Below are 25,527 nucleotides of genomic sequence, written 5' to 3' on the forward strand. Positions count from 1 at the left end.
GGAGGACAACTTGTCATGGTTCAGCCAATATGTGAACACATAAAAAGATAAGGCTATGAGGCTTCTCAGGCTAAATGATAACTTGGTACATTCAATTATTTTATGAAATAACTGTGAGAGGTTTCTTTTTGAGAATGGAACACACCTGTCATAGTGACACTTTTACACGTGCGTAAAATGTTCTTTGATTGTTTATTCGCGTAATTAAATGTCATTGGCCGAGTTAATTCAATTCACAAAACTACAGATCTGTAGGGGATGAAGTGTCACGAGCGACAGGAGAGACTGGCAGGATGTTGTTAACTGAATTCAGCTCATTTTCTAAGCTCTCCGGCAATTAGTGCTAGACGTGCGAAGTGTTAAATTCCACATTAAACACACATCAAACTGGTGGAAGTGTCTGGAAAATAAAGACGTAAAATAAAACGATTCAATCTTAAACATAGACAACTTCGTGTAGCCAAGAAATTAACCGATATAATTAGTTTGACTTTTAGTCTTCGTTTTATGAGCTTTAAAAAGTTGTATTTTGAACTGTGATCACTTATAAAAAACCTAAACAGTGTATTTCTATCACAGCTGATGGTTAATTCTGAGTCTTCATTCACTCCAAGAAAAATGTTGCATTTGAATTGAAACTTCGGTTCTCTACAAAACAACTCTTGTGTTGCGATCCGCAGCACATATTTAGCCTCTCCGCGAACACGCTAAAAGGAACAGTGGAGGGCTTCTTTGATGGGATTTGTTGCGAGTGAAAGCTGTGGGTCTTTTGAACGTAGCTGTCAGTCACTACCAGTGGGACCTCCCCCTACCCCCTCCCCCTCGCGAACACACGCTGGCAGCTGGGTGTATATAAATAGTTCCAGTAGGGATTGCCACACAAACCCGAATAGCTGGGACGCAGGAAAGATGCCCGCATCGCAAACTGGAATTGGCAGCTTTTTCTTGGAGCGGAACATCAGCATGCCGACTGGATATCAGATCCCGCTGCTGGGATGCCCACCGGGTTTGCAGCAGCAACAGGCTCAGCATCTGGCAGCGATGGCAGCCGGAATTCCAATAACGTACTCTGGACTACAGGGATACAACTTCATACCCTATCCACACCACAGGCACATCGCACACATGGTGAGTCCATCATTCACAAAGTGATTCAGTCTTTAATTTAAAAGCTCAAGTGGAATCATTATAACCTCATTGTAAGCAGAAACGTGTGTGAAATATGATCTTGGAGAAGCTTCACGACTCTATTTGAGAAAAGGCAACATGGAGTCTTTACTCTCACACACTGAGTGATACTTAAGTTATGTTAGCATGATGCCTACAAACTTTTCCGGAATCCATGAGTTCAGGATGTTTTCCCCTTTCTTACATTTCGGTCTACGAACACGCATTGAAGAGTGCCCTCTGGGTCAACGGTCGCCCTATCCGTGCGTAATTGCGCACAATCGAGATTCCTTTGCTTGCGTTTACGTTCCTTCTCTCTGTTTTCCAGAACAACGGGTTCGACTTGAAGGCCGCCTCTCCTTACCATCACGCGCTTCTGGCTCGAGGGGGGGCTTTCTATCCACCTTATCGCCCTGGAGTAGCCGAAGACCCCGGTAGGGTCGCCAAAGTGGCCACCCGAGAGAGCACCGGGGCACTCAAGGCCTGGCTTAACGAGCACCTGAAGAACCCGTATCCGACCAAGGGCGAGAAAATCATGCTCGCCATCATCACTAAAATGAGCCTCACGCAGGTCTCCACCTGGTTCGCCAACGCAAGGCGACGCCTGAAGAAGGAGAACAGGGTCAGCTGGGCGTGTAAGGGGAAATCAGACGAGGAGGATGACGAGCAGGAGGGAGAGAGCGACGATGCCGACAGTTCCATGCAGATCGGTCATCTGGACGAGGAAGAGCCTCAAAGTGACCCTGCACACACCGATGAGCACGAAGACGGCGCGTTGGACAGCTCTGCGTGCGTGGAGGCGCGGTTGGAGATGCCGCAGCAGCCAAACAGCGAGCACGAAGACAGCAAACTGGCACTTGCTAAGAAAGTTGAAAAGAGTGATGTCGATCACACGCTCTCCGCGTTGGAGAGTAAAGAAAACATTGGCAGTCAGAAACCCAAAATTTGGTCTTTGGCCGAGACCGCCACCTCGGAGACTGTCAGGAAACCCCTGGACAATATTTACCACCCGGCCGGTAAACTGTGGGCTGAGTGGGCCTCCAGAAACGGACTGTTCGTTCCGTCATGTTACACCACTCATGAAGTTGTCTGAGTGGGTATGTAGACACACATAAGAGACACTTTTCCACATCTATGCACTTTAATCTTTCTTTCAGGTTGATTATTCCTGAAGTTTGCAGTAAAACAAAAAACTGTTTTGAGGCCAAAGACTAAAATATGTTGTAAATAAATTGTAGATGTATTTTTCCATCGCCAACGCGTGTAAATTTTTTCCTTTGTCTATTCATGAAGAATTATTTTTGCTTAAATAAAGTTCAGCTTCTAAATACATTTTGTTCCTGTTCTATATTGACTTCACCGCAATGCCACATTCAATTAATTGGAATTGAATACCTTATCATTTCTCATTTATATGAAAACCTACAAAATGTGAAAAAACAACATATAACATAGTTTGTGTTAAGGGTTAACACAGAAGTTTGCATTTTCTTCAACATCACTTTAGATTCTCATGTAAGACTAAAAGAGAAAATGGCTTATTCATGTAAATTAGATGAGTACAAAGAGAGTTTGGGCCTTACTTTGCATTTCAAACCCAAGACCCAAATCTATTTAATCTACCCAAATTAGTCTTTTGGTCAGACTGTTGATGGGTAATCCCTGCTATTACGCTTTGATGCAAATCCAGTCCGAATTTTCTTTAATGCCTGTTTGACTGCATGTTGATGTCTTCAGGTATGGCTACACTATAAACGAGTTAGATTAGGCAGTAGCAGATGGCGCACATGTCTGTTCAAGTTTGAGTTACGTTTAGAGTCTGAAGAGAGATTCTTCACTATCAGCTGCACAGATTTCCGTGTAAATTCAAAGGGTTGGACCTTCGTTAATCCGGGGATAATGAGAAAGCCCCCGGGAGCATTGCTCCCTTGTCTTCTGGCCTCGCATCTTCATGCAAATCCCTACAAACAGGAACACACAGAGGGCAGATTAGCTCTAGTTTGAGCCCATTTTCTCACAAGAAAACAGATGAATAATAGAATATCACAACATTTCAACATGCTAAGATCTACTTATAAAACTATCTCTTTCTGAATTGAACTTTTACAGTGGTATGGTACTTAATTACACTTTTCTAGTCCTTGTAATTCCATATTTCAGCAGTGGGGCACTATAGAGACACGAGATGAGTTGACGTTTCTACAGTCGACACAGTGGCCCTCTGGCGCCCCTCTGAGGAAATCAAGTGGAACTGCAGCCCGGGCTGTGCCTGGGAGTTCAAAACAATCCGTGCATGGCAGTCTTCTGATTCAGTAAATGGTACAAGTGACACGCATGGCCTTCACGTTAAACATATTAACACATTTCCGTCACGAATAAAAGTCCACAAATCCGCTTAGATATCATGAGAGCTCATTAAAACTCCAGGACGTAGCATTTCCAACACAGATGTAAACACATTATACTTCCTCATAATATCCCCCAAGGAACCCCCCCCCCCCCCTGCATATGACAGACTAACTAACAAATACCAAGACAAATACACTCCCATAGATCAACATTGAAGTGGCAGGCCTTTTAATCCGACTTCAATTTAAAAAAAAAATTTATATAAGATTTCCATGTTGTACAAGTATGTCATTTTAGAAAATGTGCATTCCTACACACACACACACACACAGTAGTATTTACCTCCTAAATTGGTTACACTACATTATTATCAAATGAGTTACATTTATTGATTAACACTTAAAAGGCACTATATACATCTTAAGGGGGGAATTATGTACAACATAGGGCAGAATAACCCAACAGGTTACATTCCTATGTTCATGCTATCACCAGCGATCGGAGTGACCGCAGCTGGTTTCAGTCTGTAAAGTCTGCGTTTGAGATTCCTCTCGGGAAAGGACGGCTGACTTCCCATCCTCCTGAGTCAAAAAGTTTCCATTGTCAGTGAGAACATAATGCTCTGACAGCTCTTGGCTGAGCTCGTCCTCGTTTTCCTCCGGTGTCCTCACATCAGCCTCCTCTTGAGAGGACTGGCGGTCAGGAACCAGCGACTCTTCCTCAATAGCATCAGTTGGGTTTGTTATCAGCACTTTGGTTTCTCTCAGTGGCTCCTTTTTGTCTCCCAGACATAATTCAACACAGACCTACAAGAGAGTAAAGTAGAAACATAAGAAACATGAAATATTACATTTTAGATTGTGGGCATAGAAAAATCTAAAGTTACAGTTTCTCAGTGTGCTCACATGCTCTGGATTTAGGAGCTTACTCCACTGTGCATATGCCATTTCCCTTTATCAGGTTATGGGATTAAGAATAGCCCCGTTCTCATCCTGGAGACACCAAATCAAATGTCGTTCATAATCATAGTCTGACATTTTGGGAATTACCTTTATTTGCTTTTTTAATTTAGATTCATATGACTCAGTTAGCTTCGTTGAGCAGGAAGGCTGTAAAACTAAGTTGTACTGGCTGGTCAGTCAGTTTTTGCCTGGTACACAAAACACAATTTATTGTTTTCAAACGTCAGTTTTTGTTTGTTTGAAATAAATAACACATAACTAGTTTACTGGTGAGAAATTGAGAATAGCTATTCCCCCTTCTTCTAGTCTTCATGTGAAGCGAAGCTAACCACCCTCTGGTCACAGCTTCACAATTATCGAGCAAAAGAGGTATCAATCTTCGAATACAATTGTGCATAGTCTGCATATTTCAACAGAAAAACAGAGAGGTAAAGTAACTTTGGTTTAGAATAAAAAATGGTCAACATCATTTGCAGTAAGTTGTCTTTTTGAGAATGTAATCATTTGGATTGTTTTGCTGGTTATTCAGTGAGTTCACTGCAGTCAACATTGGAGGATAAAAATCATATTTACCTTCACGTTGCCTTTCGCATCCCCTGGTTTACCAAACACAGGAAACAAACATAGAACACGAGTACAGTAAGTGGATTACTGAAACTTGGAACTCATTGAAAATGTCACAAAAGAGAACATTTAAAGCACAACGTACCTTTACATAGACAACACCCACAAGCACATGTAACCACAAAGAGAAACACAATCACAGAACACACAACTGCATGTGACCGGGAGGTTTCCTCTGCAAGAAAAAGAGAGAAAACCATGAACCACATATTGATCCTTGCAGCAGTGTTACTTTCACACTTGATGTTCTCCAATAATATGGGATAATGACATCATTAGAGTAGAATACAACATTAGATAAACAGGAAAGGTTTTTTTCAGCAAATCACTGAAACACTTTAATATGTGCCACATGTTCATACCGGAGCAGAGGAAGTACACATAGGAAAGAGTGAAGAAAAGAGGATTTTCATGTTGTTGTTGTGTATTTTATTGAGTCAATCATTGCAATACAATATTATTATATATAATATAGAAAGCATAAATACTGAAAAGGTATAGGTAGAAGCAAAAATGCTTATATATTCCTATCCTAAGTCCATGCTTATTTTAAATGTATTTAATTAATTAAAATAACTAAATAACTTTTTTTTAATGTGGTTATTTAGCCATTATAACACAGTGGAGTCTAGCCATGAATCTGGTGTGAACAACATGTCGGTGAAAGCTGTTAAACACACGTAAAACCACAGAGCAACAGAGATTTATGAGCTCTTTCATCACTTCGCCTTCACAGTTTCGCTTTAAGCGAGACGCCACAAACCACACAGCTGCAGACGGCAGGAGAGCGAAAGGTGAGACACTTTGGTAATTTACCCGCCTGCGCAAAACTTACCACAGATGTTGTCAGATACGTCTGTTCCGCTTTGTTCAACGCTGTGTCCCTCCAAACATCTGCAAAGGATTTCACAATGTCAAAGGATGAATTCCTGGTTTCAGATTCCGGTGATTACTTTGTCCTGAAGCTTCAACTCCCATTCAAACACACGGAAACGTTTGGGGAAGAGTGACAATAACTTATGAACGTTGCTGGCAGCTCCCCGAAAACACGCTAAAGTCTCAATACTATGGCCCCAGTTTACAGATGAATCCTCTTATGCTAATATATTTCATCACAGCCCCACTAGAGTGGTATCCACCTTCCTTAATGGAGAATAAGCAATCACCCGTGGGCACTACTTCTGTCATCACAACCACGATTAAAATACAAGAAAATACAAAAACACGATATCTTGAAGAAAAAGATCCGATATAGGTTTACAACCTAAACAAGTTGAAGCACCTACTTGTAGGACATTATGGTAAATGTGCTTTCCTACAGAGAGTTTGATTGCCACTCACTAACCTGACCAGCAAATAAACAGTGACAGCTAGTTGGCTTAGCATAAAAACATAAACATAAGAATTAAGAAACACTGATTAATATGGCGGAGGGGTTGGATACATCTATGAGAGTGGAATTCATCTTTTCATTGAATTCTTTCAATGCACAAATCCACAAATAAGCAGATTTTCTTGATTGTTTCCTTTCGTGACTTTGAAAATTGAGGGGGCCCAATCTAAAACAAAAAACTAAAATGACGAGAAATCGTTTCCATGTTTACATTTATCTCTGAAACAGCCTCGAGGACCAAAAGGTATTGCTGTCGCGAAGGTTTGTTTGTTGAAATAAACAAGCCGAGAATAAAATGTTAAACTAAGTGTGACATCTTTGGAAGTCTAATTATATTTCCTGCACTCACTCTGTCCATTTCTCACAGACGCCGTTCCATGACTCGTCTTCGGAAAATGTGCCTTCTGTGCATTTCTGACACACTGTGTTCTGCGTATGATTGCCTGAAAGCGGAGCGAGACATATTCAGCACATTGCCAAAACAAAGTAATAATCGACGTGAATCAAAGCGGCGTGTCGTACCTATGGAGCGAGCGCCGTGTCCCGGCTCACAGAGCGCGTGTGGCACACAGGTTATACATTCCCCACTCGAGCAGTGGAATCCTAGTTTACACTCACAGGCGCTTCGTTGGCTCTTGCTCTTATGGACAATGGCACCAAAGTTTTTATCTGGAAGTAGAATGGACACGGGTTATAAATTGTGCGAGAACAAAACTAATGTCTATCGGTTCATATCCAGCAGCACTTCTGTCTAGTCCTTACGTGGGTCACAGTACGGTTGACGTCGGCACCTCGGTTCAGTTGTGTATGTATCCCGATACTCATTGTCTCCACATTCTGTGCACTGAGGATCCAGGCAAGTCCTGAGGGACGACATCCTGGTCCCTGAAAAACAGAGTGTGGTTTATAGTAAAACACCTGGGCAGTGTTATCGTATATATGCAGTACATATGGGGGCATGTGTAACACCTGGTTCTGTTTCTCCTGTGTTCCGTGTCTCCTATGTCTCCTCTGTCTTAATTGTTTAATTCCCTGCACCTGCCCTCAGCCACTCTTGTCTCGTTAGTGTCTGATGTCGTACACCTGTTTCCCCCCCTATATATTGTGTCAGTCTTTCCCTTGTCTGCTGTCGGATTGTCATCTCTAGTTCTGTGTCTTTTTCCCATCGTCCTGTCTGTCGTATCTGGTTCTGCCTGTTGACCCTGCCTGCCCTGACCGACGATCCTCTGCCTGCCCCTTTTGGACCTTGTTTTTTTGTAAACTGTTTTGCCTCATTAAGGAGTGCGTTTTTTGTTATTTATATTGCGTCCAGCCTGTCTCTCTGCGCCTGAGCCTCACCCCGTCACAAAGACCTGACAGCATGTGGCTGAAAGGAATCGTTAGAAATGTTGGGAAATGAGCTTTGACTGAGAGAAAAAGTCTGTTAACTACAAAGTTACTGCCAGGGGACAGTTAGCTTAGCTTAGCTTAAAGACTGAAAACAGGCTCTGCCTAAAATCTAAATACAAGAAATTGCAATTCCTCGTGTTTGCCCTGCAGATCTGCTGGATTCGTTTTGTTTATGGCGTGTTAAATCCTAATTCTCAGACTCCCAAGGTGACCTCTTAAAATGTATTTTTCCACAAAAAGTCTAATACCAGATTAATCAACCATCTGTCTCAGCTCCACCTGGATGTAGTCTAACATCTAACAGACGGCAGTGAGGTATCGATGTTCTGAGAAATCAAATAAGAGGATTTCCCAAATTACTCAACTATCTCTGTTCCTGTGCTGTGGCCATTGGGATGGGTCAAAGTGAAAAAGAAACCAAAAATAAATGTTGGCATCAGTAACAAGGCTCTTTTTGAAATGTGTGGCCTTTTGCCATCTTTGTCTTCTACATACTCCTTTAATGTGTATATCTCAAGTGGCTTTTGCAACCCATTACATGTTAATATAGACTACGTGGCTCCGAATTGTTTATGTTTTATCGTACATCTTGTTATTAATGTTGTAGCTATATAGCCTACTCAGTGAATATGACTCAACCCCCGGTGAGCGAGTGCCTGTGTGGCTGCAATAATAAAAGGAACATGTTCCTAGATCAATTTTAGTTATGCAAACAAAGTTCTGTTTACATACCTGGAGCACACATTTTGCAGCACCCGCCATTCCGCTCATATTGAGTGAGCGGATCACAGGCGGGCTGAGCACCGGCCATCCCCTGTAAGAGTGTAACATATAATATATTTATATAATAACACAGTCCGTCATGGATGTTGCACCTCCTCTCAGAGCAGACGGAACGAGACGTGGAGGAACGTAGCTGTCACCTCTGAGAACTGAATGTTTGTTACACTGCATCTTCTTTGAAATCAAGATTTAAAACGTAAATATTTAAATAGTGTGTGCATTTCGTCCCCGCTGCGAGGTACACGAAAGCGAAAGTAACTTTCAGCCGACAAGCTGCGTCAAAGGGCGTGGCCTTCAAAGCAGAATATAACTTTTATTTGAGTAATAATGGAGAGAGAATTATTTCAAATGAGCTCAAAGTTATAGCCAACAACCACACGGACAGACGATAACGTGTAAGTGCGACTTATCATATTATATAAAAACGAAATGCATCGATTAGATTGCTCACCGAAAAATAGATCACCGACATGGCCATTATCAGTAACAGCTGCATGTTTATGAATCGTGTCCGCGGCATGGTGCTCTTCAGCAGCTGCAGCCTGTCGGTGTTGCTCCCGGTCTGCTCGCTTCTTCTACCTGACACGGATGGCGGAGCTGCGCGAGGGTATTTCCGGTGTCGGTTTATTACTTGACGGTTTCCGGTAAGTTGACCACACCGTGCAGGCTCTGGTTCCTCGGTCCTGTCACTTCACTGATTGTTTTGGGGATATTTCATATTCGTCTTGTCCTGTGGTCCCCAAACTAAGGCCCGCGGGCCGGATATGGCCCGCCTCCACATTTGGCCCGGCCCCCTGAACAATACCAGAGAGGCATTATGATTCCCCCCCCCAGTCTGGCCACGCGAATCCTAGACTAGCCCCTGTCAATAGAACGGAATTATTTATTAGTTAATTGGTTATTATTTATTTCACAAATAGTGTTATTTATTTCCTGACTTTTTTCTGTGAAGAACCCAGAGAGGGGTATGTGCATATTTATTTCATAAATAGTGTTATTTATTTCCTGACTTTTTTTTCTGTGAAGATCCCGGAAAGGGTTATTAATATTTGGTTATGTGTGGCTTTCTGGAAAAGAATACATGTTTACATTTAGGCACCCCTGCAATCGTCACACTTTTTCGGTTACAAACTGACCCCGGCCCCCATCAGAGAAGGGAAAAGTTATGTGGCCCTCACAGGAAAAAGTTTGGGGACCAAACGATGGACAAGAGTCTTGTCCATCGTTTGAACCCTCGAGGGTTGAGTTTAGAAAGTACATATAGTGTCTATTGTAATACATGTGCTCAGATACTTATACAATCTTTATTAACATGTATTTTCTTGCCTGTTAAGTTATTACTTGTATTATTGTCTTTTTTTGTCCTCTTAATTGTATTCTTTAATACCACCTTGCATTTAAAATACCCTTTTATAGGCAGTATTTTAATTACTTTTGAGAATTTTTGTTCATTGTTTTTGGGGTGACATCCTTCAGAACATCTGTGTTAAATGTGATGATATTTTCTCTTAACATTGAAATAAGTTGATATATAACTGCGCAAATGACTTGGATAAAAACGAATGCCAATTTATAAATAAATAGAAATATCTAAACTCAAGAAGACTTAAGATACATTGGAATTTTAATCAACACTATAATAAAAAACTTTTCAATAAAAATATGATTAAAACTGTAGATTACAATTATGTCATATGTGTATAGGAAATTACATTATCATTAGAATACATGAGAGGCATACATTGCATTACTGTATTTAATTGCATTGTTTCGTGGTAATGGAAATGTCTGCAGGTTTCTCAGCTCTCTCCCGGGTCAAACCGGTTGAGCAGCAGATAAGACACATTGTCCTGCAAGTGGAGACACGTAAACGGACTGGAAATGTTTGTAGCTCTGCAGTGGGTGTGGCCGAACTGCCTCTACCTGCCTGACTACCTCGAAGGAGTGAACCTTGAGCTGAAAGAGGGTGGCCGTAACTATATTGACACAAATCACAGCACGGGTTTCCACCGGTGAGAGAAGCAGATTTCTATTTTAGGTCTTGCAGGACCAAAATAAAAATAAATTATCTCTCACATCTTTGCCTTAAAAGAGGGCCGGTTTGATGGACTGACAACGCCGCATGGATTTTCCTGTGAAAACAAAACAGTTATGATGCCAAATTTAGGATCAAAGAAGAAGGACAATCCATCCAGATTGGACCGAAACACCGATGACTTGCCAAAGGTAAGATTTCAGTTCCTATAATTGGGAAATTCATGTACAAGGAAGCAAGCAAGCGACCATCAAGCAGAAAGTCCTTTTAGCGGCAAGTCCTACTTTACCAAAGAAAGTTTACAATCATCGCTTCTGCAAGTCGGCTGTGCAGCAAGAGGACATACAGTTTTGGTTTAAGCGATTATCTCAAACATGTCTTACTTCCTCAATTCAACCTGACTTCCTTACAGTTTGAAGTTCCCCAAAAACGAACCATCTTTTTACTCAGAACTGTGATAGACAATGAAGAATGTTAGGAAATATGTTCCTGTAACGTCATGTTGTTAAGCAGATGCTGATTGTACTTTGAAACTCACTGGTTTCTCTTTCCTCTGAGCCTGACACATATGGTCACTCTTATCAACCTCCACACATAATTAATAGAAGGTTTAGTGAAATATTGCTGAAGCAAAAATACTGCATGACAGCTAAATATAAAAAGCATTTTAAGCCCGAATGGTGGTTTGAAAATGACTTAGTAGTAACACTCTAGGATTGGTTTGTCGACCACACTTTAAAAGGGCTAGCTTTTGTCCCCCCCCCCAATGTGTAATTTGGGAAATACTAACCAGAATTGTTCACAATAGAGATGATTTCTTAAAGAAAAAGAAAATGTACCTTGTTGTGCTTTTAGTTGAGCAATGAGATGCAGCTAAGCATCATGATGAAGGTGAAGCGTGGAGAATTGTCCATCGAGGATGCTCTGCACCAGGCCAGGATGGAACAGGATGGGAAGCCGTTGAAGCCGAAGACAGTGGCTGAGGAGGTAGGAGCATTTTAAACCAAGTTGCTCATAAGTTGGAGGGTTGTGATCATGAAGTTCTAGGGTCAACCTGATTTTGAGTATGGCGTAATTCTCCATTATTTCCCTGGAAACAGTTGCTGAAAACAATATGAAAGCAGTGAAAATGAACCAAATAAGTCTAGTTGCAGTTTTTAAATCTGCGATGTTGTGTCGTCTCATCTGGCTCTCCGCTTCATTGACGTGTACTACGTTCAAAGATATAATTTACAACTTGTATTGGTTTGTTAATGACCTACTTAGGAAGTCTGGAGAAAACTTGTTTTGTAAATATTGTTGTTCATGACCTGCTCAGCCTGCTCGATTGGTCTGTGGTAAGTTTAATTAAGCCAGGTGCATTTTGTTTCTTTTGAAGGAATGTAGCAGCCGTTTGTTTTATGCCTGAGCAGCAAACAGATGCAGGACAAAGGATAGAGTCCTGATGATGCTATTTCTTCCGTATTTCCATTCGGTATTCATGTCTGACATTTGTGTTTTTGGCTGCTGTTGCAGGAAACACAACCCAAACAGTACAACTTCAGTGTCCACAAACACAGCCACTACAGATGGCAGAAGAGGGTTCTTCAGGTGAGTTAAAACATCAACAACATCCAATCATGATTATGATCTTTAAGCCATGTTAGCAGGTCTGTGAAGCTAGACTTGTACAGCTTTGAGGTTCCGCAGGCTGAAATGCTCGTACCCAATGCTAACAAGATGCATAGCAGGTATAATGTGTACCATTTTAATAACTTAAGGGTATTGATACGCTAACATTTTCTAATTTGCCCTAAATTGTACTAAAGTACAACTGAGGCTGATTGGAATGCCCCTTGTTTGGCCGGTAAAGGTCATAAACCAAAGTATTGGACAAATTAAAATGACCTAACACGCTGCACTGTACAAAACAAATTGATCATCAAAGTGATTACAATTCATCATGAGGGTGCACATGCACATATGAACCCAATTTGAAGAGGACAAGTCAGGGGACAAAGCCAGTAGGATTCATCCTCTGGGGACCACAAATGTCTGTAAACACTTTCACATCCATCCAAAAGTTTTTGAGATATTTCTGGGTGGACCAGAATGCGAGCATAGCTACAAAACTCAGAAGACCGTACTGTATATGCTCATTTTTACTGCGTTACATTAGATGTGCGCTAAGACACAAACTAAAACCCTTTCTTTGTGACAAACAGATCGATTTCAAGACCAAAATGCTGTGCAGCATTGAGAAAGGCATCATCAAACGACAACTTCCCTTCCACACTGTCAAAAGTTGTGACGATGGAGTGGGTTCGAAGTTCAGCATTTTTTTTAAAGGACATCATGATTATGAATTGGAGGCCACTTCACTAGAGGACAAACACAAGGTGAATTCATACTTAGTGTGTACACTTAAACATGTAATTTACCATGAAATGAGTTGCTACAGCTGGGAGATATGGAGAACAATTAACAATAACAATACTGTTTACCAAATGCCTCGATATTTCTATTGCAAAGTTATTGTGCTTTTACAAAATATGTACAAAATGAGAGTTTTGATCAATAATCATCACTGATGTTGATATAATGACTAAGTGGGGGAAATGCAAATAATAGCACAGCCAGAACAGTCTTCAGAAAATGACATTCTTTTACTGTAATGCATCCTTAACACTTATGCCATATTATGATATCCACATACAAGACGATATCTTGTCTCACAATATCGATATCACATTCATATATTGCCCTGCTGTTAATTGTGCTATGAGGAGGAAAGTATTGTTGTTCTTTTCTGTTTTGTTATCGATGTTTACCTTGGGACTCCCCCCCCCCCTCTGATTCTCAGATGATGAAGCTTGTGAATCAGATCATTTATGGGAACATATACAGTGACAATGCAGAAACACGTGAGCAGCCTGAAGCATCACAGAGGCTTCAGGAAGGCGTCTTGTTACTGCACCGGGGCGGCCTGGCGTCTTTCAGATGGGTGAAGTACGCATGTGTCCTTATTACTGTAAAGCTGCTCTTGGAAAACAAATTCAGGACTGTGACATTTTTTTGTCCTCACACTATAAAATAATTATTCTGAGATATTTAAGACACTCTAATTTGATTTATACTTCGTCTGGTAGAATGTTATGTATATAGTTTGATATACTGTAGTTTGAAATATGCTTATTTGCTTTCTTACTTAAAGTTGAGCAGATTTATATTATTATATCGTATTCAGTATTTGTATCACTCATCTCTTTATACGATGAAGCTTGAGCCACACAGTTTGCTCAGTGTACAACCTGGAAACAGGCAGAACCAGCAAGCTTGTTAAGGTAAAAAAATACATCTACAATAATTAACGAAGTAATAATGACAGAAATGACAGACGAGGTAAAATGTCATTTAGAAACAGTGTAAATATTACTTCTCTATTCCACAAGTTGTTGGATATTTTGATCCAGATGTGTTGAATCCAGTATTGGTGGACGATAGCACAGAACAGTAAAATACAAGGATTTCAAATATACTTACTGCAAAAGCAATGTATGAAAAATCTGTGAACAGTATAATACACAAGGAGTACAGTTGTTGTGGCTTACATTACCCTCTCCATTTGGTCCCAGATACGAGGTCCAGCTTCACCCAGATCAGCTAACACTGGTCCCCTCCAGGCGGCGAGGCCCCGATGACGCTGAGGTGACATCCCCGGTGCCCTCGTCCATCGTGATTCATCTGTCAGGCGGCGACGCCAGTGTACAGAAACCGAACAGCTCCGACGCGTTCACACTGATCACCCACAAAAATGAATACCAGTGAGTGAAGAGTGTGTAATTTGTGTGATTTCAGTCAGCATTCTGGTGAGGAGGTTATGTTTTCAGTTGTTTGTGAGCAGGATTTGAGGAAAAACCGTGGCACGATTTTCATATAACTTTGTGGAAAGATGTTGCATGTTGCATTCAAATATTATTGAATTCTGAAGTGGCTCTGAATCCCGCTGAATCCTGCTGCATTCTGCAGAAATCTTCCCCTAAGGTTGACGTTACGAGAGATATAGCGCATGACCTTGGCAGAGGTTGGCGCTCTCTGAAAGCCCTTCTACTTTATATTCTATCAATTATGATGCAGCTTTGTTTGAGTGAGGAAATCTAGGCCTTGAGCGTTCGGTACCAGTTCATCTCGGCTAATGCGGGAAGTCAAGTTAACTTTTATTGATTTATTGCAGGTTCCGGGTCCCTTCAGATCAAACAACTGCCGCCGGATCTGTCCAGATGGAGCGGGATGCTTGGGTTCAGGCCATCGACCAACTGTGTTCAGACTGGAAGAGGAAGTCCAAGAACGAAGTCGCGTTTGAGGAAATAAAGGGCGTACGACATCTCAGCATAGCTGAATACGCAGAGGACACCAAACCAGAGCTTGAGTCGAGCGATGAATTGGGTGGCAGTGACACGACGTATCCGGAAGATTATGCAACGCCTGTTGCTAAACCTCTCAGCACTAAGAACACTGATGTCATCCTGCCTGATATTTCGCCTCCGGCCCCATCACTAACCTCCCCTGATGTCTTGGCCTTATCGACGTCCACTTTCCCTCAACCGTCACCCTCCAACCCTATCATCACCCCCTCTTCCCCAGGCCCAGAGTGTCTTAAACAGGAGTCAGACACGCCAGTTGTAATAGGGCTTCCCCCTCTGAGGATTCCCCCCCCACCACCTTTACCCGTCCAATTTGCGATGAATTTAAGAAAACCACTTACCAAGACTTTCCACTGGGACCTAGTCGGCAAAGAGAAGGTAACCGTCACAGTTAAAGCGATAGTTAATCAAAACTAAATGACTTTATTTTTACAATTACCTAGAAAGCGTACAAAATGTCTAATCAGTGGAACTTGTTCACATTTAAATGCAATTTTTTATTATCGTGGCAAACACTGAAAGGTCAGTTTTAACTTGGCTTCACTTCATTAGTCCTCATCTTGCACCATTGCTGGAAAATTATTATTTGTTTTGTCTGTCAAGTTATTGCTGCCCCAGTGTTGCTCTTTTGTATTGTTCACATTGATTTCCTCTCATCATGGAGTTGTCTCAGTCCTGAATTCATTTGTTTCTTGGCAGATTGCAAAATCGTTTTGGATTCAGGAATGCACCGGGAGGATTGAAATCGACACATCGTGCTTATACAAGCAATTTGCCCTAAAAGATCCCGGGAAGTCTCGTGCGGCTGAGCCGAGCAATACCCAGCATATTATGCTCAACCAGAAAGTTGCACACAACTTCAGTGAGTAGCTCAAAAATGAATATGTGACTGTAAGTATTGAGGTAAAGCCACTATATTATCCGCAGCAATAGATCAGATTAAATTAACCCAGCAAAATAGACCTAATTCATGTAATTTCATGTTGCGATGAAAAGACATTCTGGTGGTTGTGGTGTGAAATGAAATCCAGCAGAAGGAAACACCACGAAGAAAGAGTAACCAGGTTATATGCAGAAGAAGTTTTTATGTTAATTAGACTTTATTTGCTCAGTTAAGAGGAAGCTGACCCGATAACTATTGAGGGGCCTCTTCATGCTGCCATTTAGCTCTTTTAAAACAATGCCACAATGGCAGGTGCATGTTCCTCCTGTCTGTCAGCAGGGGGCAGTGTGTCACCAATCCTGCTCTGCCACGACTTCTCTTGTAATCTGCAGAGCTATTGTGAAGTGGAATATATTCTCCATCTCTTCTAATGGCTTTTGATTAACTGTGTGCACGTGGCTTGGATATTTCAAGACCCAAGCCAGGGGAGAACTCAGAAACTTCCTTTCACATCTCCTCCAACAGGCACAGACACTGTGAAGTGATACAGATGTGGTGGTGGTGGGCTGCGAAGTGGAATCAGTGTGAGTGTGCAGAGCGGGAACATAATTAGTTCATATATTCATGAAATATGGATACAGGATCTGAGCGACTGTCACAGCGATTTCCTGTCCTGACAAAGAATATCCGAGCATTCTGAGTTTGTGCTCCGCCCTGACCTGGAAACTTGAGTCAGGAGCAGGAGCTGAATGACGACAGCCTGCAGGCAACCCGAGGCCGTACATCCTTCTGGTGCAAGCTTTAGAAAAGAAAATATGCGTCTCAAAATATGCGTCTTAAATACCAGTGAGTGGTCTGTCTAATATGAGGGATTTCTTTCTGTTGCTGGGGAAACTTTAATTCCGTTATATTTATTGAGCTCAGAGATGAAATATTACTAAAAGTAATATATATTTAAAATAAATAAAAAGGAGGTGTACTGCCATGTCCAGTAGTGGTGCAAATGGCAATGGCAACATCTGAGGCTTTACTTCAACGGTCTAAAGACCAATAGTGATAAACTCCCCATGCGAAAATTAATGTTATATTCCGTCTTGATCCACACGATCGTATCATGTTCGGTTCCCGCAGCTGCTCGCGCACCACCCTCCGGTGTTGTTGTTGGCTTTTGTAGTGTTACTAAAAGAGTAACACCGTGGCCTTGTCCGTCACCATGGAAACATTGTCACATGACATCTAAGCGCTTTGGTTCCGTGACGTCGCTAGTGACGACACGGAGCACCGAACCAGAGTCTATAAGTAGAAGTGATTTCCATCAAAGCAGCAGGGATTTGTGAATCTCACAGGAGCGGTGGGCGTTAGGCGATTCAGAATCGCCTACACGGGAGGAGCGATTCATAGGCGAGTCTGATTATGAATCGCCTACCTCCCCAACGGGTTGGGACGGTTTGGCGAGAATCACCTCGTGTGATTACTCCTACACCCCATCCCGGGGTGGGTTTGGTTCTGTGGGATTCACAAATGGGGCCCTATTTAACCCCTTAGTTTAGTTTAGTTTAGTTTATTTCGATCAGCAAAATATACAACAAGAGCGCGCTGTTTGACGTGATGACGTCCAGTAGTATCAGCGGGGAGACTGACAGCACGGAGCGCTCAACGAGCCCGGAGCGCGGATAGGCCGCGAGTCTCTGCTCGAGCGCAGGCTGGACCGTTAACCTGAAGCGGGGGGGAGGGGGGGGGGGGTATGTTCGGTTCCCGCAGCTGCTCGCGCACCACCCTCCGGTGTTGTTGTTGGCAACAGCAAACAGCAAAAGCATTGTTTCTTCCCCGAGAGACATGATGGATGTTATCCGGACGCACTAGTTACACCATCGCGTCTCAGGGGTCAGGAGTCTAGCGAGTCAGCTGATCCTCTGGTTTGGGTGATAAACTCCCCATGCGAAAATTAATGTAATATTCCATCTTGATCCACACGATCGTAACGTGTTCAGCAGGTCCATATATGTCTGTATTTTCAAACACGTATCTACCTGTCCTGCCATGAAGGGATCTCAGATTCGACTGACTCAGTGCGTTTACATGATGGTATAATTCGAATCTTGCTTTAGTCGGACTATGCTATCTTTTGGCAGTGAGTAATTCGAATCATTGGCCGAAAGCATGTCATTTCCGATACGATAGGTGGCGCTGTTTTCATTACAACTCGTGGTGATACAGCCATTTCCGCTTGACCTCTTCACCACTACCAACAACAACAACATCAACATTTCGAGAAAGATGGCGAACAGAGAGCAAGGTTAAGCATAAATTCTGTCTGCTCTTCGGTCCAGAAATGTGTGGTGGCTCTTGTGTTCTCCATCGCGTTGTTTGTTTGTTTGTTTTCTGCCGGCCAGGCTCCCGGCAGTGACAACCTATCGTCTCTTTCGACTTCCGGGTCACGATATGGGAGGGAGGAGGGCGGTGGGATCTCAAGCATGCGCAAAGACGCAAAGTCCAGTTCCTAATCCAATTCACCGTTACATGCCGCGATAGTCGAATTATCAACTGGATCGGATCGAGTTATCCAGGGGTGTTAATCGGATCGTAGTCGGACCGCACATAGTCGAACAAAGGTGTTTACATGAAACGGATAATTCGATTTCAGTCCGACTAAGCCAGTTATTCGAATGCATGTAAACGCACTGACAAAAGCAAAATTCAAATTATACCATCATGTAAACGCATTGACTGTCTCCTACTTTGGCCGTATTAACGCAGTTAGGCAGTGATCCATTACATTGCAAATATCATCTAAATATTATCACCAAAACTGTACTTAAACTATTAAAAGTAAAAATGTTCATAATCCAGATGGCTAAAACTATTGTATATTTAATTATTGGGATATTATTACTGCTGTATTAGCGCATAAACATAATTTTTAGATTGTAGCTTTCCAAGGTGAAGCTAATTTTAAATATGGTATAAACTACTTAGCCTATTCATGTAACACTTTATTATATTTATTATAAGCATATATTTTTTGTGTAGGCCTATATAAAATATCTTTTGGCAGTAACATCAGGAAAAATCAGGGGAGCAACATTTTCCTCTGAATTATAGTGACATATAAGTATAAAGTATAGCATACACTCAAGTACAATACAAGTAACTATTGTATGGTATAGACAATCAATAAGAGCTTTCTCTTAAATAATACAAACCAAAAAAGGGGGATGACTTCCTATTTTCCTTACAAGAACCCCCCCCTCCCAAGGATTCAGATCTCATTTAAGCCACATATGAAGAAAAAAAGAAGAAAAAAAATTGGTTAAAAGGAGCTCTTTCTCTCTATCTATTGGCGTCATCCACACATGCTCTCTCACCCTCTACTTGTTTGCATGCTTATCACCACAAACCTGCCGACATTTGTGCCGTTTACTCAGCTCATATTCCATTCTTTGCCACGCTATTTATCCATTACACTGGGAGCCAGTATTCATGCAACATCTTTACTTCTTTATTTTATTTCAAGACAGCTCCATCAGATATTGCAAGCAATTAACACATTCAGAACTGTTCATTAGCGTGATATATAAAGCTGGAAGTCTTACGGCGTCCACAATTACTTTAACAACATGATGTTATTTGCTGCTCCACTCTGAGGCAGATTGAGTAAGAAAGCTTGAGCAGGTGGCTGTTTTACTATTGTACTGCATTAAGTGGTTTCCTCTGGGAATCAACTTGATCCTTGTGGGCAAGCAAGATCATCAGCTGAGTAGAGAATCCATGGGACAAAGCTGTAATGATCAATGTAATGATCATGTACAGTATTTTAAGTGCTCGACAGACATCCAAAAGACTTTAGTCAACAAGATTGTAGCTCGTATTGATTTTTTATTGCATTCTTGAGAAAATTACCTCCAGAGCAGATGAAAGACAGAGATACAAAGTTGGTGTGTGGACATCTGTGTGGTGGGATTCTCTAACACTACCGGCCACCACAATCATCAAATCATACAGAAGTCCCCTATAAGAATCGATGAGTACAAATGTTGTATTTAATTAGTAACTATATGTTTTCATTATAGTGTACAATCACCTGAAACTAAGAATTGCTGTGTTTTCGGTAGCGTACATTGAGTCATTCATTTTTACATATGGGTTACTCTTCACAGAGTCGGCCATGTATCATTTTCAGCCAGGCCTGCGGTGAAGTCAGATTGTATGGAAGTCTATGAGATAATGACCCTTCTTCTTACTTGACTTTATTACCTCAGTAAGCATTGTGAACGTACGTTTATGAACCCCATCGCTATAGTTTCAAGTCTTCTTAATACAGCCTTTTGGGGTCAAATTAAACCATCTGAGAAGTTTAGAGGGGATATGTGTAAATGTATGTATATATATATATATATATATATATATATGTGTGTGTATGTGTGGGGACATCTAGTAGAACTGCTAACAAATATGATGAGAGTGATATATCTTTTTATAAGGGGGTCACAATCCAAAAGCGAGCCAATGTAATATTTTTTAATTTAAAAAAACTTTTTTAATGCGAAAATGTAACATGTTTTATGTAAAATCTAATTGTATAAATATTTAGTCAATATAGTTGTCAAATAATTGCATATGGATTCAGAAATACAATATGTTCCCTCTCAAAAGTTGCAGAGCAGAAGTATAAAGTAGCATAAAATGTAAATACTCAAGTCCAAAGAAAAACCTTTACTCAGAGGAACTTTCATTGTGTGTAGATGTTTTGTTCTCGATAAGAAAGGCAGTGTTTCTCTTCAGAATACTTCTCCTTTTACTGCAGCAGGAGCCCCCTCTGGAATATCTTGTAAACCTGCGTGCTGGAAATCTTTTGATTTCACGAGAAATTGGACCCAATGACATGGCCTTCAGAATAACTATATAGAAATAGTGAATATTCTCGATCATGGTTTTGTTTACTTACGTAGGTCATATTAAGTATTGAAAAATTATGTTCAGTAGTTGAGTGAATCTTTCAATTTCTAGGTGGTACCCATTGTGATTTGTATGATCATGCAGTTCAGATCAGGGCATTTATGTTAAGATTGTGTGTCCAAATTCCTTGTTTTTATTGTTTTGTATACCTTGAGAGCCTCTGTGCATGCAGCGTATTTAATGACTTTAAATGTGGCACTTCTAATTCACGGTACACCTGTGTCTGCCAGTGGGATACACTCTCCATGTCCATGCTCTAATGTGCCGGGGAAATGCTCTGAGAGCCAATCAACAAACACCTTGATTGTGTGTGTCTTGAGGCCAGGCGCCTAACCCTCACTCTTCAGTCCGCTGGTAGTGCTCAACATTGTTTGTGATATTTGACGTTGTGTTTGCTCATTAACAACTGTGACACAGAATACTTTGTTGGTACAGGTGAGAGAAACACTGTCTCTGGTCTTTAATGTCAAGGATTTAGAGACGCGTTGATTACTGTTTACTGTTCAACGGGATTATTTTATTCACTTTGTCATGAATAGATTTTCCATCAGTTTTATAATTTGGATTCAGTAAGATTGGAAATGTTGGAAGTCAGACTTTATGGGTAGATAGGAATAGTTTGACGTCTTGGGTAATGCATGCGTACCTGCGTTCTTGCTGACAGTTGAATGGACACGACTCTGCTATAAAAACCTGTCATATAAATATGGACAAGAAAAGCATTTTTACACAAGGCCAAAGTATTTATTTGACGTTTCTACAAAGTATTTAAAATTAAGGGGAAGTGTTTTCCGTGCCAGAAATTCAAAGCTCCACTTTCGGAAAAAGTTTGACCACAAAGATCTGTTACTTCTTGTTTTACTTGACAATTTCACAACTTAATGAAAGAAAGTTGCATGTGATTCTCCCGATCAATGCCCGAGGGTCTGACTCTGGCTCAAGCATATTTTACATACATGTTTTGAGATTCCTGAAGCTGGCTCCGAATGAATGCTTCTCACAGCTTCTGAATTATGCAGAGGCATTTTCCGTATAGCAAAAAAAAATTAAATCAGCTTTGACTGGATAGAATGCAAAATTGTGCATTTCCCTGAGGTATTTTTGGAGAAAGTAATTAAGCAAAGGATCCTTTGTTTTCAGACTGTTTTTTGTTGTCATTTCATTGCAGGATAAGAAGACTATCCATCAAGAGAAAAGCCTTTATGTACTGTTATTGCGTGTGTTGACATGTTTCAATCTATTGTTCTTCTAGACATTTTCCTCAAAAGTTTTCCAGTGCAAACGGGAGAGCTGAAGGACAAACTGTTCATTGTTAATGAGGACGATGGAGGCCTGTCTGACGAGCAAATCGCCTCTCTGAGGAGGTATGACTTTGTGCCAAAAAACACTGATTTGTATTCATTCCTGATCGTGTCACAACTAAAGCCGAGAGGTAAATTACTTTTTTGTGCCCAACTTCATGGGCGGTTGACGTGCGTTTTCATTGACAGAAACAAAACCTCTGAAAAACTAGCAGCTTAGCAAATCATCGAGGGACATGAGTGCATAGTACGGTCAGGCCGGTGTGAAAGGTTTGCACAGCCGTCTTTACAATAATACTAAAGAGCAGATGCCAGAACCTTTTACCATAGCAGCTTACTTATACATTTTTTATCTCTGGATATTTGTGGAGATGGAAACTATTGACATGCCCCTGGGAGTATAACATTTGAAATGGGTAAAACTCTTCCTGACTCTTACTTGCAGTTTAGTCAGTGATGCTTTAGATGCTGACCTCCTGGAAGGCAAAGTGATCTAATGTACTTTGTGGAGGATTTTATTTATTCCATGAAAATATAATATATATTTTAATGCGCTGTGGCGCAGGCTTGAGGAATACAATTTTGAAAGAACGGCTCCCAACAGGTGCTGCAATATTAATGGCCGGTGCTACTCCAGTGGCACGTAGCCCGGCTCATGAAAAAGTGAATGCCTTTGGTTTGAGGTTTGAGAACGTACAGAAATAACGGGAGGGGGAAGTCCAATTTCAAGATGAGCGGGGTTCAAATTATGTATAAGTGTTAAAATTCACAAGCAAATTATCGACTGATGTGTTTTATGTATTTATCAGTCTATATTAATAGTTTTCAACATAACTAGGGGGCCTTAGGTGTTAATTAGATGCCTGCTATATTTCGCACACCGGATTCTACTCTCACTAATATAAAAGTGTAGAGGTACTTCCAATAAAATAATTATTGTATTGACTTGTATAGCCTAATTTGTGTATTCATGCAGTATAAATCCAATCCATAAACACAAATATAGCACTCTTTTCTCACAGCGATACGTTTATTTTTTCCTTTTTGTGTGTGATTATTTTTAATGTATTCTTTAATCAGTATTTAATCAGCATTTTGATGATAACAGCGAATTAAATGAGTGGGTTTCGTGAGAAATAAGTTTGGCATAGGGTCTACTAGTTTGGCATTTAGCGTAACGATACTGTTATGTTTGCTTTTACGTTTAAGGTACATCCCAACATTGATTGATGTGGAAATGTACAAATCTCACAAAGGACCTGTGGCAGAGCTGCATATTGTGGACCAGTACATGATGGAGGTACAGTTTTTCATTTCCCATATTAACTAGAACTATATGATGACCAGAATTAAGATTGTAATTTCCTTTGGATTGGATTTGTGATACCATGAACCATGCCGGCTCTTTAAGAAGGGCTTGTTGAGGAGACATTCACCTGCCTCCTCATTCACACACACTGTGGGTGCCAGGACCAGCTCTTATACCATTCCTCTGGTTATCACCTTCCAGCATGACTAACAGTCATCTGATTCATTTGTAGTTGGCTGAAATCTGCAGGAGGGGTAACAGATGAACAGCAGGATCAGCCCACAGTGCCTTTCAGGAACATTTGACACCAGTCATAAGGGCGTTCATATGTTAGAGACAGGGAGGCTTCACTGATGGAAGCTTCCTGTACTTCTGGAGGCACGAGCCTTCTCTGCTAGACTGCTGTCAGGCTGAATGTAACTACAAATACAACATATAGTTGTGTTTACTGCTACCAACTAAAGCAGGAATTTAAATATTGCACTTAATAGCAACTGAAATCATTTGAAACTCTTAAGATTAGATTAGATTCAGTTTCTTTTTAAAATTCAGCAATTTTCAGAAATTTCCCCCATTTAATTCCACCCATTATATTATTAAAGACAATTAAAGGGCTGACACATTTTTATCTAAATCATCACAGTTCCATAATCTTCAGCATCATTATGACATTGAGAGACCAACGTGTCCTCCACGTGATACAAAGAATAGTCAACCTTGGTCGTGTTACCTCAAAATACCAGTATGTGTCTGCTGGTGACTTCTATTGGTGCTTTTTAGTCACGCTCGCGGTGTGGCTTCACTACTGGAAATGTTCATCTGACAGTTGATCTGTTGGGTGACTCACCACTTTGGTCCGGACAGAAAAATCCTAACAAATATTTGAAGGATACACATTTTCTGCAGACATTCATGCTATCCAGAGGATGAATCATACTCTCTGATGTGATTGCTGATAGATTTGAGTGAACTACTGAATGGATTGCCATAAAGTTGGGTACACAAAGTCAGGATGAAATGTAATACCGTTGGCGATCCTGACTTTTCATCTGGTGTCATCATTATATTGAAGTTTCAATTTGTCCAATACTTTGGTTTACGACTAAATACCATCAAACCAGTAGTGTTTCAGCTTTACTTTATGTTTAATACTAATCCGCAAATGTTAGGATGCTAACACGCTGAACTAATGAACATGGAAAACAAAACCGGCTAAACATCAGCGTGTGAGCACCACCGTGCCAATGCACAGCCTCACAGAGATGCTAGCACGGCTGTGGACTCTTAAGTCTTGTTTTAGATGGTAGAAAATGGTCTGATTTTCAGTCTCACAGTTCTGAATAATGACCTCCCTCTCAGGATGTGTGCAGAGAATACAAGAGTGACACCTGGAAACAAATGTTCTCCCAATAAAGAAAACTAAAAGCATATTAGTGTGGAAGCACTAAAATAATTCAAACCCTAAGAATGCTCTGAGTGTTGCGCTATACGGTGTGTGAGGTCATTGTATGTTCTTAAATCCTGCCCATCATGGTTTCTCTTGGAACTTAAAAGCTGTGCGGAGAGAGAAGTATATCTTTAAAAAATTTAGTGGAGATGGGAGATCCTGGATCCGAGTCATAGTCCTGGTAATGCAGCTTTTTAAACTCAAAAAGCATTCTTTCCCCCGAAGTGAGGATCTAAATTGATACCTTGGCATGGAATCAGCATGATATGTTAAGATTGCATTAGAAATTAAAATGTGTCGGAAAATGTGTCAAGATGAGAAACCCAGGGCTCGAGTACGTGGGGAATGACATACATTTTTAGAAATAGCCAAATGATAACATGCTCTCGATTGCGAAACACTAATCCAAAAACCTCTCCGTCAGACCAAGTGTCCTTTGGCTTTTGAGAGATGGTTCCTGAGCATGAGCGAAACGGTCTGAAAATGCGGAGTGATTTATTAGAGGTTAGCACCGACTCAAAGGTCG

At 41.0% G+C, this 25,527-nt stretch overlaps 3 protein-coding genes across 3 annotated transcripts in view; 2 read left to right on the top strand and 1 right to left on the bottom strand.

The window, feature by feature from the left end:
* Positions 1-909: 909 nt before the first annotated feature.
* irx7 (iroquois homeobox 7) lies at positions 910-2,499 on the top strand. Its single transcript, XM_056423348.1, has 2 exons — positions 910-1,128; positions 1,496-2,499. The coding sequence occupies exons 1-2, from the start codon at positions 910-912 to the stop codon at positions 2,258-2,260; spliced, it is 984 nt and encodes a 327-aa protein (XP_056279323.1). The 3' UTR covers positions 2,261-2,499.
* A 1,224-nt stretch (positions 2,500-3,723) lies between these two features.
* Positions 3,724-9,378, bottom strand: cd40 (CD40 molecule, TNF receptor superfamily member 5). The gene is made up of 9 exons (XM_056423347.1): positions 9,119-9,378; positions 8,617-8,698; positions 7,258-7,380; positions 7,018-7,164; positions 6,845-6,938; positions 5,938-5,996; positions 5,188-5,277; positions 5,052-5,074; positions 3,724-4,322 (listed from the first exon to the last, which is right to left on the bottom strand). The coding sequence occupies exons 1-9, from the start codon at positions 9,185-9,187 to the stop codon at positions 4,005-4,007; spliced, it is 1,005 nt and encodes a 334-aa protein (XP_056279322.1). The 5' UTR covers positions 9,188-9,378; the 3' UTR covers positions 3,724-4,004.
* A 1,302-nt stretch (positions 9,379-10,680) lies between these two features.
* The window catches only part of LOC130199649 (uncharacterized), a 28,079-nt gene continuing 13,232 nt past the window's right edge, over positions 10,681-25,527 (top strand). The window contains exons 1-10 of the mRNA XM_056423331.1: positions 10,681-10,893; positions 11,558-11,689; positions 12,218-12,292; positions 12,907-13,080; positions 13,545-13,690; positions 14,317-14,505; positions 14,916-15,483; positions 15,805-15,967; positions 22,197-22,308; positions 23,455-23,545. Coding sequence (XP_056279306.1) covers positions 10,819-10,893; positions 11,558-11,689; positions 12,218-12,292; positions 12,907-13,080; positions 13,545-13,690; positions 14,317-14,505; positions 14,916-15,483; positions 15,805-15,967; positions 22,197-22,308; positions 23,455-23,545 — 1,725 coding nt within the window. The 5' untranslated portion in view covers positions 10,681-10,818. The remainder of the gene's footprint in view (positions 10,894-11,557; positions 11,690-12,217; positions 12,293-12,906; positions 13,081-13,544; positions 13,691-14,316; positions 14,506-14,915; positions 15,484-15,804; positions 15,968-22,196; positions 22,309-23,454; positions 23,546-25,527) is intronic.

This window comes from Pseudoliparis swirei, chromosome 9, assembly GCF_029220125.1.
Source record: "Pseudoliparis swirei isolate HS2019 ecotype Mariana Trench chromosome 9, NWPU_hadal_v1, whole genome shotgun sequence".
NCBI classification, from domain to species: Eukaryota; Metazoa; Chordata; class Actinopteri; order Perciformes; family Liparidae; genus Pseudoliparis; species Pseudoliparis swirei.